At 39.3% G+C, this 19,947-nt stretch overlaps 1 protein-coding gene across 4 annotated transcripts in view; it reads left to right on the top strand.

Annotated features, from left to right (window-relative positions):
- Window positions 1-19,947, top strand: part of LOC115444535 (CLIP-associating protein) — a 34,290-nt gene that overhangs the window by 3,382 nt on the left and 10,961 nt on the right. Inside the window, exons 2-17 of one of the 4 annotated variants that reach the window (XM_037439804.1) lie at window positions 6,450-6,679; window positions 7,943-8,134; window positions 10,258-10,358; window positions 10,740-10,916; window positions 11,162-11,286; window positions 11,561-11,671; window positions 11,920-12,036; window positions 13,525-13,620; window positions 13,863-14,062; window positions 14,545-14,667; window positions 14,907-15,026; window positions 15,457-15,584; window positions 15,913-16,041; window positions 16,338-16,474; window positions 16,800-16,847; window positions 17,423-17,575. In XM_037439804.1, coding sequence (XP_037295701.1) covers window positions 7,943-8,134; window positions 10,258-10,358; window positions 10,740-10,916; window positions 11,162-11,286; window positions 11,561-11,671; window positions 11,920-12,036; window positions 13,525-13,620; window positions 13,863-14,062; window positions 14,545-14,667; window positions 14,907-15,026; window positions 15,457-15,584; window positions 15,913-16,041; window positions 16,338-16,474; window positions 16,800-16,847; window positions 17,423-17,575 — 1,957 coding nt within the window. In that variant the 5' untranslated portion in view covers window positions 6,450-6,679. Of the gene's footprint in view, window positions 1-6,449; window positions 6,680-7,942; window positions 8,135-10,257; window positions 10,359-10,739; window positions 10,917-11,161; window positions 11,287-11,560; window positions 11,675-11,919; window positions 12,037-13,524; window positions 13,621-13,862; window positions 14,063-14,544; window positions 14,668-14,906; window positions 15,027-15,456; window positions 15,585-15,912; window positions 16,042-16,337; window positions 16,475-16,799; window positions 16,848-17,422; window positions 17,576-19,947 lie in introns of all 4 variants that reach the window. The other 3 variants (XM_030170345.2, XM_037439805.1, XM_030170347.2) reach the window with 3 other exon arrangements.

The raw sequence follows: 19,947 nt of genomic DNA, 5'->3' as shown, positions 1-19,947 counted from the left end.
GTACATTATTAAATTCTTATTTCATAAAGTATTCATTGAATTAATGTCTACTATGCTTGAACATTTATGATTCACTTTGTAAAAATTTTGTGACAATAATCTAATTAGCTTCTAATTCCCTTATCAATAGGAACTCACTTTGGTACCTACTTTAATTAAGTCATTGTGTACATAATCTATTATTTTACACTAGATTCAGTTCATATTTGGGTTGAGAAGTAGCATATTACAGCACATGGGATAATTTAAATTTTCATTGATTGATTTCTTGTGAAAGCATTTTTAGAATATGAGCAGAAATTCTTTAAATTATAATCCTATATAATACAAAAATACTGCAACATACAAATATATGTGGGTCATGTTGACATTTAAAAAAATATAATAAATGAAATCTCCTCTTGACTTCTGCAAATATTGTGCCGAAAATAATCCATGAATAATGAATATTTTCATGAAAAGGCCCTGGTGTTATTTTTCAGTATTTTGGTAATTTTGTAGTTTAGCATGAATAGATCATGTGTGTGAGTGTATTTCTGACTGAAAGTGTGATGTTATGAATTCTCTCGGGTAATAGTCATTACTATTTGATTAATGCCATTGCATTAGTTGGCTAAACTACAATCTGCAGTTTGATTAAGTTATTGTAGTCTTATTTTTAAGACAGTAAGTATTTTTTCATAGAAACATGAGTGTCACAAGCTGTAGTTTAATGCTGGAGGGAGGCAAATTGATATATGGATGATGAAAACAGTATGATTTGTAGGTACAGTCACAAGCACATGAAACATTACATTTGTAGTCTTATCTCTACAGAAATTGTAGTATGTTTGGTATAAAGTCCAATGTGTATAGCTCCACAAGCTGTTAACTGTACAATTAAAAAGCTTGTAAACATAGTAATTACATGTATTCGAATAAAAAGAATCTGGGAAAAGGAGGAGTAGCACAAATGCAATACTTACTTGTAATTTAATTAGTAAATTCATTCTGAATTAGATATGGGGGATAGATTGCTCAATGGAGTCAAATGAGTGAACTTTGCATTTTGCAATTTCTATATGATGGGAGGGGGGGATAAGCTGCCCCTCCATAAAGATTAAATCCTATGTCCCGTGAATTGGAACATTTCTTATCCTGCTACCTAGTGGCAATATTCAAATTTACAACCTTTATAATGCCAGAAGTGTATTTAGTCACTGAAAGGTATTTCATTTTTATATACATATAATAGACAGTGGTGTGTATGATTCACATGGCTTTCTTTTGAACAATATTTTATGGTGGGAAAATGCTTTTCCAAGATCTCTATAGGATGTTGTCTATAAGTAACAGGCAAGTTTGTGGGTCATTGGGACATACTAGGCTAAAAAAAAGTGACTGAATGACGAGATAAGCTTGCCTTTTACCTGATGGTATTGTTTGGCACCTTGAATTACAAAGTATTGTTTGGTATTCCACTGTGCTCGCCATCCTCGGAATTGAGTGACATCCAGTGTAAATACTGGACTTATTATGTCCAGTAGTTACACTGGCTACAATGTTCTTCAAACCGGAACACAACAGGGACTACACACTGCTGCTTGGCGGCAGAAAGAGACATTGCGGTGGTATTTACCCAGGCGAACTTGCACATAAGAGAGACCTACCACCAGTAAATGAAATGTTAGTAAATGAAATATATTAAAAAAATACCAAAAAAACATCTGTAGCATTTTGAGCGCATAAATGTGGCATCAGTTCTTGCATTGTAAGTTTTAAACTTCAAAGGTTTTTACGACCAATGAGCGATACAATATTGTTTATAACAAGGAAATGTGGCGTAGATTCACTTCCCACTTCCTCATTTCAAGTTTAACAATTTACGCCGTTTTTCGTTTGTAAGCACTTGTAAGGGTTTTTACGTAATAAGATTACACGTACAAGCCGTATTTTGGGATCAAATATCATTCATTGTAAGAGACTAGTTTCTGTTTACGGTGCCGTCCGTGTTAATAGTAAATTCCCTGGAGAAATTTTGTCTTAAATATTATATAGTGAACATAGAATCATGCTGTAAATGGTTTTGTGTAGACTCTACACTCTAGTAGTCATTCTAGAGTTTAAACTTTACAGCAGGAATGGGCGAGCTCCACCATTGCCTACTGTTAGAACTTAAATGAACGCATCCATTGCGACTTTTATATAACTATCAAATCAAAATTATTGTCACTTGTCTCTTTTATTTGTCTTACAACATGTTATGCCTTTTGTAATACTTGATATATTAATTAATTTAACAATTTTATTCACAAACTCTGTTTAATTCCTACACCCACAAGAAACAAGGGAGAAATAATTAGTGCAGGACCACGCATTGGTACTTTAAGTTCAATAGTACAGTGTCTCTCTTGCATTGTATACAAATACACTTTACCCACAAGAATAGAAACAAAAATAAACCCATAATCAGTATCAGCAGTGATGTTGTTATTGTTGATAAGAAAATGACCGTCGAGCCATGATGTCATCCCACTGTGCAGCGTGGGGTTATCGGCGTCGAGCGATATTGGACTTAATAATGCACGTCGTAGGATAGCAATGACCTTGGCCTTCTTGAAGTGGGAATGTTCTGGATGCGCTCGAATTCTAGAAGTTAGAAGAAGGAATATGTGTTTAATGGTACAATTTGTTTACCCCGTTACATCAGCCCATACTTGCTTTTCTTCTTATTAGGCGATTTGAAACAATCCAGTTGGTCACTTGATAGTTCATAGTCTACGGAGTAATGATTTAGAGGTGACAATCATATGCAATTGGCAGAAATCGTCAGAAGAATACCGCATCGTAGCTACTGTTCAGACACATATGAGATCTAAACACTCGCATACAATTATGACGTGCAAGAATTACTCTTGTAACTTTCTCATACCTTCTCCCATAAAATTATAACAAACACAATATCTCTATTTTGAAAGGCAGTCGTGACATATGGCATATTTACAAAATAATATTGAGACTTATTGTTGTTATTTTCATTCGCGATAATATTGATAACTTGATATTGAGTAATGGTTAATCACTAAGGAGACGGATTCTCAACGGAATGTCAAGACAATCGTGCCTCTTGCTGCCTATAAACAATACTAACGCTAGAACTTTGAAATGATTGCATGATTTGTTGTTTGAGTCAGCAGAGGTTACTGCCACCTTAATTTGTTTAGTCTCATATTTCTATACACGGAAGTAAGCTAATATCAGTGGGAGACACAAGACCCAATAACCCTGACTGCAGTGGGAAGTGTACAGTTAAGTAAAAAATACTCGTCGAGTCCAAAAAAGTCTCGTCCGCGCCAAACGTCGGAGTCACGCCCGCGCACGATTCGTCGCATAATCTACCAAACGATAAGATTTGGAACATCAAAAACACATTAAGAAGCGATTATTTAGAAATGCACGATAACATTCTTAGACAAAAAGTCATTTGTCTATTTCACGAATCGACCAGTTAGTCTCACTGTACAAGAAAACGATGAAAGGAGTTTGCTGCTACGTTTCGTGAGGCGTGTTGAATTACATAGCATTTCGGGGATAGCTAATACAACCACATTCCCCCAGCCATGTTTGGACCCATGTAATGGAAGATGACCAAGAATTTATCATCCTATGAGTCAACCACGAGATTCCTCAAACGTCATGACCCAGGGTGTCCAAATGCCCAACTATAAATCCAAACTTGGAATGATTATGGCATTTTAATAAAGCAAATTGATGATGTAAAGACTGTCGTAACCTTAAATTTCCCAATAGGGACCTAAAAATCCTAAACCTGGCGCTGATTATCAAACGTACAGAGCGGGATAAAAGCCAATTATACGATGTCAATCATCATATATACCTGAGTTATGAACGAGTACCGGAATCCGTCCATTAGTTTATTATTCTTTACAAATCTCTGCGGCGTAACCATTGTTTGGAATCTTTACAGTCGTTTATTAGAGCAGTGTGTGTGCTGACGGGAACAATAAATAAATCTACCTTATGGTTATCAAATACATAATTTATAAGTCTATTACAAAGCCGCACGGAAAGCAAATAATTGAATTGTAAATTTTAAATATGGTAAAAGAGCTGATTGCTAAATAACATAAAGAATGCTTTACTCATACTATGACATCACCGGCATTAAGATGCAGACGTGCGAGAGAGACAGTGAGATGTTTTCACTTCGTTACTGTTATTTGTGTCATTATTGACAATGTAAATTAATGCGTCATTATGCAACAACCGTACTCTTTCTATCACAAAAAGATTCTTCTTTCTTATTGCAGTTGACTGTAAAACTTGCACAAGTCAACTAAAAGTATTAATTACGCTCTTCTCTGCCTCGAGTACAGACTAAAAATAGGTACAAAACAACGATTGTGCTACCCGAAGATAGAAAACATGAACTCTCTCATTCCACAGCCTAATTAGTGTATCTTTTAACTCTCAAGTACTTGAAATAAAGATAGTGAATATTTTGAAGGGTCACAATAAATTAACACTAGCAAATTGTCGCCGCAATATATTGCACAAGATCTCCTAGGTCCGTTTACATTAGCAGCAATAATTTGATACACATGTGAGTCGCCGAAAGTCCTGCAAAACTCAAAGTTAAGAAGTCAATATGTCGTGATTGACTACACCCTAAAATGGCTTGCGAAAGTCACCTTCTACTAGTATTCTTGCTAACCTAAACCTTGTTTAAGTGATAGGTATAATTGTTTATCGTTAAACCCCATAAACGGATAAGGAAGTGTTCGATCACGGCGCACCGCGCAACCTGCAGTGTGTACCCGTTTTCGCCGCGCCGGGCTAAATATAGAAGTCGCGATTGTCTCGAAAGGCAATAAGCCGTGCGTATCTACGGTATTGCGACCGATCCGCGCACATCCGTAGTGTATTTATAACTTGGACGTTAGGACATGTAATATGTAGATTTATCTACCTGGATTTAGTGTTAAATCTTGATACTTGGAAGCTTTAGAGGCGACTTTGTAAAATAAATCGGGAAGTACGAGTACGCTTATGTTGCACAATTTTTTGTTGCAAATTGGATACTTACTGTAAAAGATGTTTTCTGAACTGATAATATGGAAATAGTGTTCAGTTTATTGACATCTTTGTTGTTGCAATGGATAATGAGCGAGCTGTGAAACTAGTGTTTGAATCTCCGTTAATATTAATGTCAAATATTCTTATTTAAATTGTTTATGAAGAAAAGAAATACGTAAGACTAGGCAGTATGGTCGTAAGACTATAGCCTGTCCTCTTAGGACGAAGGAAAAAAAAAATTAAATTGTTTATGATTTTCATAATATAGTAATATTTCGTACGATTAAAAACACAGTCTTTTGAATATCCTATATTATAATTGCAAAAGTATTACACAAATATAAAGCATAAATGTAAAGCAATTTCAGTGGGTATAGGAAAAATTAAATAGGTACACATTAAAACCGCTATCATCGTAATTCGAACTCGCAGGACCGACTCACGGCTCCGTTGAGTCAGACTTGACTAACAATGAGTCCACGTTTGTTTTATAGCTCGCAGCTTCTGTAGGTCATGTATAGTCACCGTTTCCATTTATGATGATGCTCATCAAATCCAAGTGGCACATTAAAACGAACTGATCCATATTGACATTTTATGAGCTATAGTATAAATTACACAATTAAGGAACCGAGATATTATTCATTACCCTAGAGGACGTTGCTAAGGTCGAGGTTGGAGCAAGACTTGATATACCACTGTAGCGTTTACATTTTGACGTTTTATGGCTGAACAATAATTTGCTAAATATGTTCAGCACTAAACACATTAAATCCTTGTGCTGTCACTATAATCCAATAGGAGTTAATAGACACCACTATGATATAAATATATTTAGTGAGCTATCGTGCATGCTAGCCTATATGTCACGCTTACAAATGCTCGATAATTCTAAAGTTAATAGGTATGTAGCGAAAGATTTTAGGTTTCCGGCAATAACTCACAGCATTTACGAGATAGTGTTTATGTTCGCGATTGATTGCGCTCTCTATTCAATTTCCTTGGAACCAGCTCGCGGTGGAGATATTTCCAGTTCGTGAAATAACATCAAGAAAAGATTCTATTGTCCAATCGAATGCTGGCAACGCTTTGTGTTTTGAATTAAGAATTTTAGCAATCTGTTGTGTTCAATTGCAAACAGTTTGCTCCCTCTGCAGTTATTCAACGTTTCGGATCACCGACTATTAATATCAAAATAGGTATTTTAGTGTGTATGCTTTTATGAATGACCTTGTCAAATGAATTTTATAGTGCTCGGTAAAATATCGCGATCTGAAGATATTCATCGGTATTGTTTGACATAGGGCATTATTCAATAACACATCTTGCTATACAAAAACTTTATTTTAATTTCCATTTTTCTTTGTCCACAGCCATCGTATCCGAAACCATGTGACGAACGTTCCAGTGCCTGATGAACCAATATATATCTGTGATATGTGCGTGTAGTGCTGTGTTTGTGGCGACCGTGGCCTCCCCACCCCGGACTGTGCAGTGTGCACGCCGCGCACCCCCCACTGAAATGACATTGTGTTGGCAAAGGACCCCAGCCGCCGATACCAACTATCCGATTGTTAATACGTATATATATTTGAAGTAAACGGTGAGTATTTAAAAAATAAGACGAATTATGTGGGACCACTTCTAGAGGTCTCTCTGCCAGGGAAAATAAAAATTATCCATATTGAAATACCAATACAAGAGTAATCAATGTACATACATAAAAAATACCATAGGTATTGATTGGTAGTAATATTTATGATCAAACAACTGCTGATCCTCAAACTGTTTCAATTTCAATTTCATCTGGGGCAAATATGTAGTGTTAGAAAAGAATGTACTCAGTGCTGCCCAACCAGAGAATCCACCTAGGAAATCAATTCATTTCACCGAATCTAATGGCACTAACATATGTATGCAATACGACTGGAACCTGGTTTCGGATCCCAGGTTGGGAAACAATGCATGGATTGGCCTAGGGTTAAATCTTTCAGGGCGAGTAGACATCAGTAAGCGGCCGGTCGTAATACCTTTGTTTAGTCATTTAAAGATGCTAATTATGTGTATTTACATGTAAAGATACCAGAAAGTAGAAGATAGAATTGGCCTAAAAAATTATTCTTGCGAATTTATCGTGAAAAACTTCGAAGCCATATGTAATTCGTGCGTTCAGCTGTTATTGTGTTAATCAGCATTAAGTGGGAACAAGTGGGACTGGTGACCACGTGATGCGTTCGCGTAAACCATTGTTTATGTTTTCAGCTTCGTGCATTTTTTTGTTCAAAGTTTTGACTTCATAGTTTATATCTTTACCAAGGTTATGTTTTTGAGTCATAATGAATTAAATTTCAGATGATTTTTAAATATGACCAACACCACCTATCTTTTTGAGACGATTTAAGACGATCTTAAAGGTTTTCTGTACAGAATATGAAAAAATTAAAACTAGTTTTTGTCTGGCAGAATTAAGGGAACAATTGAAAAATCAGCATTTTATCTAGAAAGTCAGGTAAATTTTAGCTCCGCTAAAATAATTGATATCGCTAATTATAGATACAAGGTATTTGCCCTGAGAAGAAGCCAGACAACATTTTTGAGCAAAGCAATATCGATCTTGTGTTTGGTGTTCAAACATGATATTTAGTTATCCAAATTACGCAAATATTTCCTTAAATACCACCAACTTACGCTGCGTACCGGGATCAGCCTATGTATATCCGGATATACAAACAGGCCGACATAATTATATCGACTGACGAGGGACAATCATCTCTTGCCAGTCAACACGATCTGGTACCCACTACTCTTACCATCTGGTGTTGAGGATCACTTTGCTGTGCACCTATAAAAAATATATGTTGTGTAGATGGCGCATTATCCGCAACCGGCGTCGCTGGAGGCGGCGCTGCCGCTGCTGAGCCGGCCGGACCTGCGGCTGCGACAGCAGCTCGGCGAGCAGCTCACGGCGCTGGTGCGTCGCGAGCCAGACATACCCAACGACCTCGCCGCGCAGCTGCTGGACGCGCTCGTCGCCTGGCTCAACGGCGGCAACTTTAAGGTAACAGAACCATTTATTTCTCTACACACACATAAATACAACAAAAAAAAAGTATAAAAAGAAAAAAAACACACACACAGTTAACAATACCAGGTACACAACGGATTCCTTGCATGATGTGTGGTAGAAGGGATACCAGCTCAGTATACGCTGTAAAAAATCACTCAACCATTTGTATTCCACCCCTATAGTATAAAACTGCATATTTTTGTATAAGTGGGTCTTGTAGCTGCCCTTATGCGTAGTTAAGCCATTTGCAGAAATTAGGGTTCGTTTTGAACATCGGCCCATGGCTGGATGAAAATCTTCCAGGGAAATACAGTCTTAGGCAAATTGTGGTAGAAAAGCCCCTTTTAAAATGTTCCCCAACCTTGAAACCAAACTTAATCCTACATATCCTCAATCCATATATTGCCACTAGACCGAAGAGGCGATGCGGTAACTGGGTCATGTCCACGAATCTTTAAGTAGTTGTGTAGTGGAGCGTGCGCGCGCATGGTCTGGACGCGCCGGCGGTCCGTGACGCCCGGGAGCCATCATCACAGTCTGTTTGGCGCGAGATGTTACCGCCGCAGCCGCCGCACCGTCGTGACAAGCATCATTGCGCACGCGCACCTATTCTGAATTGATACGTATCAACGCTATTTGTTAATATCAATAACGAAAGACATGTTAAAAGTTGTCCCATCAGTTCTGGTGTCACCAAAATTCTACATGCAGTTATGCATAACTTCTCATAGAACTATAAAGTACAATGTAGAGTGCACTTTGTGTCCATTCGCAATAAACACGTGAATTAAATCAATCATTCAATTGAACTTTATTACTGCGCGATCACCTTTATCGTGCCGTTTATAGTAATGTACTTCTTAACGTCATGGTCTTCAGTTGTTCCGGCATAATTATATATGCTACGGCTGAAGGAAACAATATACTACACTTCATAGCTTACCTAAGTAACGAATAATGGCTTGTTCCGGAGAGAAGCGGGGTTGAAGTCTAGGAAGACAGTTCGTTTTCCATAGAAAGAATTTTCTTTTTGCAAACTGTTAAGCAGGTCACCTAACGTTAAGTGGCTTTCACAGCCCCTAAATTGTTGCAATGTACTGCTAGCTTTAAAAGGGTAGGATTTATGAGGCTCCGAAAATCTCACTCCAACATATTAAATGCAAGCGGACTGTCATGCAGTTAGCGTACACAGATAATTATACGAACAGCATTCACTGCTAAACATATACTTCAAAGTAGCAACTTAGCAGGATTACACTAAATACATTTTATAATTTGTTGCTAATTAGTTACCAAAAGAAGGATTTTGAAGCTCAAACCGTTTTAAAAAAAGCTTTTACTACTACTATCAAAATAGCAGTTACATTAGCTACAAATTGTAAAACGTATATGGTTTCGTTCAGCTAAGTTGCTACCGCTATCTTAATAGACCTTTGAAATGTTACCTCTTTCAACAAACCGCCAAGATGGTAACTCGGTTACAGAATAAGTACACCGCGATATACTAGTGATGTGAGATATTATGTCAGATTGTGTTCAGTGCAGTGGATGGTTGGGCGGACGCGGCGTCCGTACGCTCATTGTTTTGAGAAGTGTGTCGGTGGTCTACCGATTGGAACCAAGGCGCCAAACATTGGCCGTTGGATGTTGTATATTTGTGCAACTATGTGTTGGTGATAACTATGGATAGAGTTGAGCTCGCCGTTTTTATCCATCATGTGATTAATAATGAGGTATTTAGAATGTTACTTATAAATAAATACATCTGTAGTCACATAAACTTGCTGCTACACTAATGTTGAGATTTGTGTTGGCATCTATGAAGATGACAGATTTTTGACACTCAAATTTGAATACTTCGTGAAATACACAAGCATCTCATTACACAACCTTTAGGAGGATAGAAAAATAGTAAAATTAGTATACCAATACTTGGTTTTAAGACTAAAACATATCGTTTTTAAATACCTTTACGCATGTCAAGAAAAGAGAAATCTATTTCTTTGCTGTTGTGTTAATGAAGCGCCACATTTAACTTTGATATTAGGAGTATTTGTAATTTGTATAAATTATATACATATTTCATATTATAGTTTGTGTGTGCGTTGTTGTAGGTGGCCCAGAATGCTCTGGAGGTGATGACCGCGCTGGCGGAGCGGATGGGGCCGGACTTCTCACATTTCGTGCCCACCGTGCTACCGCATATTATAGACAGGTGAGAATCACTCACTACCTTGGACGGATTTTTACGTCCAAGAACAGAATGTAAGCTGCAGCAGAAAAGATGGAAATTCTTATTGGCTAAGATATAGCTGTGGTATCAATCAGGAGCTTTTATGTATTTATTAGCACATGCTAATATTTAATACTTGAACATATGTTATTCAACAGTACTGGCTCTGTTTATAATGAAGTACAAGATTTTCATTGCACAAGAAACTTTTTCACAATATACTTGCCAGAGATATATATCTATCAGGCAGATATTTATATTTTTATTGAGAATAAATGTTTACATTGAACAGTAGAAGTATTGTTACTGTCGGGAGACATGTGGTTTGGTTGTTATATACTGATGGTGGTGTTGCGTGGTCAGACTGGCGGACACGAAGGAGGGCGTGCGCCACTGGGCGCGGCAGTGCGTGTGCGCGCTGGGCGCGTCCCGCTGCGCGCCGCCGCGGGCGCTGCTCGCGCGCCTCACGCCCGCGCTCGCGCACAAGGCGCCGCACGCGCGCGAGGACGCCGTGCGCTGCATACAGGCGCTGCTCGACACGTACGTACACACGCCACACATATACACATACACATTCTGTATGTTTACAATGTGTCATTTGGTTAAAAAAAGGTTTTGATCTTCAGCTTACGCTTGATGTTTAAAACTAATTATACATCATTATTATAACGTTAATGTGATGTCGGCTTACCTTATGTGGATTAAATTAACTATACCGCATATTAGAATACATCCAATATAGATTCTGAATACTAAAAACTAATGTAATGTATCTGTATGTGCAGTCACGGCGCTGCAGAACTGCAGCTGCGGGCGGCGGTGCCGAACCTGGCGTCTCTGGTGGGCGACCCCAGCAGCGCCGTGCGCGACGCTGCCGTGCAGCTGCTCGTCGACGTGTACCGACATGTTGGTGAGTACTCGCTCTACGTGATGATACTGCATAGCCTGGACTCGGGCGTAGGCAAGCCCAGAACTTACATCATGTTGGACTGATTCATGTATAAAAAAATACACAATAAGTCACATTCCTATTTCTACCATGTTGTAAAAATATAATATGATCAATATCAAAATACCTTTATCGTCCAAGGCACATCAATTCAAATTAGGCAAGTGCCATTGTACTTTGTTACACACCTTATGACGTCGAAATAGTACATTTGATGATGTCTGCTGTTTTCCAGGCGAGCGACTGAGACAAGACCTGAAGAAAAAGGAGTTGCTACCGACGCAGAAGCTGGCGCTCCTGGAGCAGAAGTTCGACGAGGCGCGCGAGGCTGGCCTGCTGCTGCCCACCGGTGAGGACGAATTATAGGCAGTTACGGCTGAACTGCATATCGTGTTGTAATTTTATCGACCAATATCTTCGGATCGATTACAAAAATAAGCCAATCAAAAAATGTTGAACCGATGAATCAGGATAGTGATTGAAATATTATATTAATTTCGGCAGTAAGCAAACGCCATTCATAGCATAGGCAGAGGCGCGACTAATGCATGTGTGTTATCGAAACTGATAGATAATAATTTGGCATGATTGTACCCGCAACAGCGGGCGCTGACGAGGCTGACTTCGTGTCCCGGACGGTCAAGAGGACCATGACGATCCCGACCTCGGGCAAGGCCCGGGAAGGCGACAGCTCCGGCGCCTCCACGCCAGGTCAGTGCACCAACCAACCACTCACCGTTTCACCCCAACATGACGTTACACACTATGATCGGTTTGAAGTTAGTCACTTGCTTTAATAGGGTACTATTGATGGGAAAATATAAAATGTAAACTATGGATTATGCTGGTGGTAGGACATTTTTGTCCGCCCGGGTAGTGATAACGAACTGTGTCGCGTGTCGGGATCAGCCTGTGTATATCCGCTTGTAAACAGGCTGGCATAAAATTGTGGTGATTGTCGAGGGGGTAATTAACTCTCGTCAGTCGATACTCTATCTTTACCCTACTTACGATCAGGTGCAGCAGTGTCACTGCTGTTACTATAATAAAAAAACAAAGAATATATTTTTTGGATCTGTCAATTGTAATGTGCATAATGGAGATACTATTGAAAAATGGGTCGATGTTCACATTTTATTGTTTCCTGGATATGGCACTATATATGACACTATACTATCTTCAGACTGGTCATAACAGATAACATAAATCGCATATTATGCCGTATAATGTGTTGTTACTTTTTGATGCATCTGTAAAGGCGTCTTGGTAGGCTTTATCCATTAATAACGCAAAGAGATCTAACAACTCTAAGGGTGACTTTGGATTAGCCATGTGGCAAAAGCGCTGCAACTGCGTGGCTCGTTTGAAGGTTTCCTAATTCTCAATCACCCCTCCACTGCCTTCAAGTTAATTAGAAACACAAAGTAGTGATTTTATACATTTATTTGTAGGTATAATGTGTTTAGAAAAATACATGGTTTCGATTTATTTGGTCAGCTTTTCTGGGGTAGTACCAATATCTTGCTAAATTAAAATGAGCTTAACTAAAGGAAAAGCCGCTGTATCTTTCCTCCATCTCTCATACCTATTCCTTTTAGCAAATTCATTTCCAATATGGCGGGCGGTGGACATCACTATAATTACGATAGCTCACTAATTATTTGTTCGCTTGCAATGCTATAGAAATACATATAAAAAAATTACAACCTCATTATTTATTATTATTTTATCACATAGCAATTAGTTATCTCTATACTAGTTTACTAACGCAATGATTTTCTCCCCACCATGCACGTCACCGGGCGGACATCGTAACGAACGCGCACGCTGTAACCGACCATGTAACACCACCACGTAACATTCATACCATTGCAACACCCAACAATTTCATTGTTGACTTTTACAAAACATTTTCAAAATAATGCTGTATTTTCATTATCAATTCTTTCGATATTCTTAATCTTTCTCCATAACTGGATTTCCTCCATTGTTCTGAATTTAACTTCATATAATTCTATAACGAATATTTCATAAATAATTTTAAAATAACTCTCATATCAAATACGAATTTTGTTCTGCCTACATTGGCCCAATATTTGACAAACACATGGCACATGAAACCACCCATTCACCAATAATTGGTTCAAACACTGGCCATACACACTGGCACACGCCGACGCGACCTCGTTCAACTAACAGCGTGCGAGCCGCCCAAGCGGACGGTGGGCGGGCTGTACATACCGTCAGTGGTAAGGAAACCACCACCGCCAGCCAAGATGACCAGCGCTGGCAGCGGTAAGTGATAACCATGAACTCTAACGATTTAAGGAATGGTGAATAAGTTGTTATACTGATTGGTAATTTATTAGATTACTAACTTGTTATATAGGCACTATATTTCAGTCCATAGCATCATTAAACTTTTAAGTCTGTTTATGTTACCATGATTTGGGAAGAATTTTTCTCGGTCAGTACACATGGTATTCTGTGATAAAAACACTCGTTGAGGCTTTATGATTTGGATGTGCATTGTGCAGTATCGAGCAGCGCGGGTGCGGGTGCGGGCGCGGGCGCGGGCGGCGAGGCGGGCGCGGTGTCGTGCGAGGCGTTCGAGGCGGCGTTCGCGAGCTCGGCGCCGGCCGCGGTGTACGGCGCGCGCGGGCTGGACGACCTGTGCCGCCACGCCGCCGCGCTGCTCGGCGACCGCGCCGCCGACTGGGAGAAACGCGTCGACGCGGTAACACCACCCACGCACACTTATAACTGGTTACATTTCACCTCAGTCAACACTATTTGGGCCCCACCCTGCTTACCATCATGTGCAGTGGAGTCACTGGGCCGAATAAAAATGGCGAAAGTAATTTTGCCTATTTGCCTGTCTGCTACGCTTTCATAGCTAAACCACTGATTTTTGGTATGGCGGAAGCTTCAACACCGAGACAGGATATAATGTACTTTTATTTATTATCTCACAATCCGAATTCACTGCGAGCGAAGCCGCGAGCAAAAATATTATTCACACGAACACTTCACAACATAATCTAAATCTGGTTTGAAAGATCATTACAAAATATATCACTCGATGATAATAATATTCTTTATCATTTGTTTTATTGAATAAACCACGAAAATTCAGTATCAGAACATTTCATCCCAGAACAATAAAGACTAGATTTGTATGTAAATATCATGCAAAATAAAATATTTTTTAAATTTCAGCTGAAGAAGATCCGCTCTCTGCTAACGGCGAACGCTCACCAGCAGTACCCGGCGGAGTTCGCGGCGCATCTGAAGGACCTGTCCGTGCCGTTCCTGGTGGTCATCAAGGACCTCAGGAGTCAGGTCTGTGTACAATTATACAATTGTTATCCACAGCAAAGACTTCTGTCACTACAGATCCGGTACTATGAGTGAATGTTGATTGGCCTTTTACGGTCAGCGTAATTATATCGACTGGCAATGGATATTTATCGCTTGCCATCAAGTGTAATGGAGTAACTTTTCATGTTTTGTATAAACAAAAAATACCTTCATGCTATAAAAGCTTAAAAATACTAAATTGTGTATGTCTTGGTTGGCAGGTGGTGCGCGAGGCGTGCATCACGATAGCGCACATGGCGAAAGTGCTGAGGACCAAGTTGGAACAGTTCAGCCTGTACATCCTGCAGGAGCTCATCAATCTCATACAGAACGCCGCCAAGGTAAACGTTAGATGATGCTTTTGGTATCCTAAGTAAACGAACTTTTATGTTGTTAATGGCTTGTTTGACTTTGATATTTATAGTTTATTGCTGGTATACCCTAATAATAATTGAGATAAAACAATATTAGCCAATCACAACGGCCCTATGTATACGCTCTGCGAAGGCTGCCATGCCGTCGGCACTGAGAAACAGACTTGTTATCACAGGTATACTCCGTCCTTAGATAAATAAAGTATACGAATAATGGAGTTAGTCTATTCTATTTCGCGTATTTTTTTTAACAATATTTTCAAGCTTTATTTATTGCGATAAAGGACCAATAATCCTCAGGTTCTCTCTCTAAAAGCCATGTTGTCTTCTTTGCCGCTAGTCACGTTAAATTGTTCCCTATACAATATAGTAATAAAGTATAATCCGTGTTGTGTAGGTGGTGTCGTCAGCGGGCACGGTGTGCGTGCGGTACATAGTGACGCACGTGCACTCGCCGCGACTGGTGCCCGTCATACTCACCAACCTCACCACCAACAAGTCCAAGGAGATACGATCCACGCTCAGGTAACTCACTTTATTCATTAAGCGGTAGATACAGGTGCAAACATATTTAGGCCTTAAATACTTTTATACGATCAATATTTTAACTGAATAGTCTAGTTTTTGATTGATGCATAATTGGCAGCTGCAAATATCATTTGAAGGGGTCAATTACTATTGGTCCTTCAAGCCACATATTTAAACTAGATTACAAATATATTCATATACTTAACTGCAGAATATGGGAAGACAGTATATTTAAAAATATTTGTTTTATATAGCACGCTAAAATAATGTCCATGTCGTTTCGCATCAAACTTTCGCCTGCTCAATGACATACAATCCATTCTAGCGAGGTGCTAGTGATGCTGCTAGAGAAGTGGTCCACGCCGGCGGTAGAGAAGCAGCAGCAGGCGATACGCGACGCCATCCGCCGCGCATGCGTCGACGCCGACAGCGCCGCCAGGACGAACGCACGCAGGTACGGACCTCGCTGTATCCGATTATAGTGAGCTCACTAACTGTATAAAAAATTACATAAGATGTATGTAGCTATCAAATGGAGAGAGTTGTGCCCCCCTGCACATCTTCGCGTATTTCAGTTACTGCTCATATCCCAAAATGCAGTTTTAGTAATACTACTGAAAACAATAATATCGACTGATCGATGTTTACCATTCGATATCAATATTTATCGAGGAACATCGATATTGTAACATAGTCATATATATTTTGTATACAAGCTAAACATACTTCAGTGTATTTTACGTATTGTAGAGCGTACTGGGCGTACAAGACGCATTTCCCGGAGGACGCGGAGGCGTTGTTCACGCGACTTGACTCGGCCGCGCAGAAGCAGATCGAGAGGGAGCGCAACATCGGCAGCGTTGACAGTCTGCACCACGTCGGCACCGGTCAGTTGCACTTGTTATGCTCACTGTACTTTACGAGCACATCTTAGATTAAGATCATCTCGTTGTAGGGTTGTCTCTTTTTATAGGAAAAGGTATAAATGTGTGAGTTAGTTCAGGTGGAGCCTATCACTGAAGGCACAAACAGCCAATACACAAGTCACATTTCTCTTGAGCTCTCTATGCTGTAGAGTGTAGACATTTGGTAAAGTATGTAGTCATGTGAATTATCTGTTTTAGAGGCAAAAAAAAATTGGCCTAAGTTTATCTCGTGGAACGACATACCTTCTCTAAAAAATTAATTCAAATATGTACATTATTGTTACAGAGAGAAGAGCCATAGTCAGCCCGAGAAGTCCGTCAGCGAGTGTTTCAGGTATCGTATACAACAAAATACCTTAATATTTAACTTGTAATTCGTCATCTCTATTGTTAAACCCCTGGTGTTGTTGCACGCTGCTCGGACTTGTCCCCACGGTTTGTCGGTTAAGCGTCGACTGAGAACCTGGTGTCGGGCGTGTCCCGCACGGGCTCGCTGCGGCGCCGCCGCGCCTCGCAGGAGCGCCCGCCCGTCTCACACATCCCCGTCGCCATGAGAGGTGCTTACACGTCATTACACGTCGTTGAGTCACAGCTCAAATTAAAATACTGTGGTTGAGAGTAAATGAGATGTACTATTGTTAATGTACGAGTATTTGTTAACGATATAATAAAAAACGGTGAAATATATTCCAACGGTGTAACATTACATATTTTTTTATTATAATCGTTATAATAAAAAAATATGTAATGTTACACCGTTGGAATATATTTCATGTTCAGAATAATCCTGTCGTCTAGAGACGTTTTTTATGTTGTAATGTTAAAACCGACCGCCTATATTACAGCACTTCGAATTCTAGTGTTGTGTTTTATCCATGTAGTAAGTTAGTGACTGTTTCCGTCCCCCAGAGCGGTCGCCGAGCGGCGCAGTGGGCGCGGTGGGCGCGGCGGGGCGGTCGGCGTCGGCGGTGGACGCGGCGGCGGCGCAACGTGCGCGTGCGCGCGCGCTCTACTCACACATGAGCCGCGCCAAGCTGCAGCCCGCCAGCACCGCCAGTCTGCGTGAGTACACTCACACACACACTCACATGCACTTAAATTAATTATCGATAAAATTTATGGAATATACTTTACATACACCATAATATAAACCAAAGGTCTAATTGATTTCAAAACATTGTTCCTTAGCCCCACTCATCTTACACGAGATATGTGTAAACAACGTAACGATATATTTAAATTTTACTTGTAATAATTATCGATTACAGATAGCTATGAATTCACAGCGAAAAGCACAGCTTTAACACAACAAAATATTATGTTTTGCTACGCTTCCTCTGATGTTGAATGTCAAGTCAACCCAGCATATTAAGACAAAATACTGAATAACCACTATGCACATAAAAAATAAATAATCATGTAGGTGATCAAAGTATATACAGTCCTGGCGCTTTTCATGGGACAATTAGTTTGCCTCGTCATTCAACTGAATATACCTAGTCTTGCCATAAATATTGTAATAAAGAAAAAAGAAAATTGTTAACTGCAAATAACATTTATTACTTTTACAGTGTGTCAGTTTAATACATAAATATAAAACAATTAAAAATATAAAAAGCTTATTCGAAGTGGTCTCCATTGGCTGCAATACAGTCCTTTAAACGATGAGGCCAGTTATCAATAGAAGCACGCACTCTTTCCATGGGAAAATTCTTCACTGCCAATCGTATAGATTGTTTTAGGGACTCCAAATTATCATGGCGTTTAGAGCAAGCTGTACTCTCTAAAACTGACCACAAATCATAATCCAGCGGATTAAGATCGGGACTAGACGACGGCCAGTCTTCAGCTCTGATGAAGTCCGAAACGTTCGATTCCAACCAAGACTGCGTGGACCGAGCTTTATGACCCGGCGCCGAGTCTTGCTGGAAGGACCATACTTGGTTATTGAACATGGTGATGTTAAGGGGCTTAACTACCTTCTCAAGAATGGTATCTTGATACACTTGTGCCGATGTTTTGATACCTTTTTCACAAAAATATGGCTCAGTCACTCCTTCATAGCTAACACCCCACCAAACCATCACTGAAGTCGGATAATGTCCACGTTGCACTCTGTCGACTAATTGGGAAGCTTCCTTAGAGCTTTGAGCATAAATACGGTCATTTTGTTTGTTAAAATGTTGCTCAATTGTAAAAATTTTCTCATCCGTAAACAAAATTTTTCTGTGACCTCCCTTTGCGTACCGCTTCAGTAGTTGTTTCGATTTTACCACCCTATTCTTCTTTAAATTATCAGTTAAGAAATGGCCAGTGCGTCTCTTATAGGCTGCAAGTCCTAAGTCATCTTTTAAAATACGCGACATGGTTCTAGGTGCTATCTTCATTTCCCGAGATAAAATCTTTTGCTTTCGGACAGGATTTCTTCGAATTCTTTCCCTTACTGCTTTGACCACCTTTTTCGTACGAACACTACGTGGACGGCCAGATCTTTTTCTGTCACAAACAGAGGAGGTCTCATTGTACCTATTAATAGCCCGGTACACAAACATTTTACTAATACCAAGTGTATGGAGAGTTTTAAAAATTGCATTTGGCTCCATACCTACTTTGTGTAATGCTATCACAGCGATTCGGTTCTCTTTATCACCCCACACCATTTTAATATCGCAAAATATTTTACAATGTATTGGCGCCAAAATGAGAAAACACAATGAACAATCGTATAAAAATGACAGATTCGAAATTCAAATGTAATATTTTTTTATAATTAAGTGTAACAGTATTTATGGCCAGACTAAGTATATAACTATATAAAAAAAGTAAACATTCAAAATCGCTTATTCTACCACAGAGAGCACGCATTCTATACGCCGCCGGTATCCATTTTTAAAGAGCTTTTCCCTTCCAGTGACAAGATACAAGAATGTTTACTGAAAATCGATTGTGTTTAATGTACATAATATAATAAATCAGTTAAATACATACAATAATAATAATGTTTAAATGTTGTTTGTGCTCGTACTGAAGAGGGAGACACAGGCCAGCAAGGTACACGCTTAATTGCACCCACTGATGGCATTGAGGCTTTTGAATTATTACGGACTAGTTTCATACTTGAACAGTAGAGTTGATCAAAGGAAATATGTTTTTGTATCACGAAACGCCTAATGACGTCGGTTACAGTTAAAACGCTATTCAAATCTTGACATAATGTAATAAATCTCTTGAGCAGCTTGTTGGATGTTGCCTGTTATAGCTCCTCTATCAGTCTACTTCAGTTTTTTCTTTATCGATTAGATAAAATTTATTTTACGTTTTGATTTAAGAAGAAATTTAAGAATTCGCTCCCTTACCAATCACGTATATAAGTCCGTAATTTTTTAAAGACCTAAACATAGGAGTCATGTGTTAGTTTTTATATAGTAGTAGCA

Source organism: Manduca sexta, chromosome 18 (assembly GCF_014839805.1).
Source record: "Manduca sexta isolate Smith_Timp_Sample1 chromosome 18, JHU_Msex_v1.0, whole genome shotgun sequence".
In the NCBI taxonomy this organism is placed as follows: Eukaryota; Metazoa; Arthropoda; class Insecta; order Lepidoptera; family Sphingidae; genus Manduca; species Manduca sexta.
Note: the sequence above shows the minus strand (reverse complement) of the source record. Positions and strands in the feature narration are given on the sequence as shown.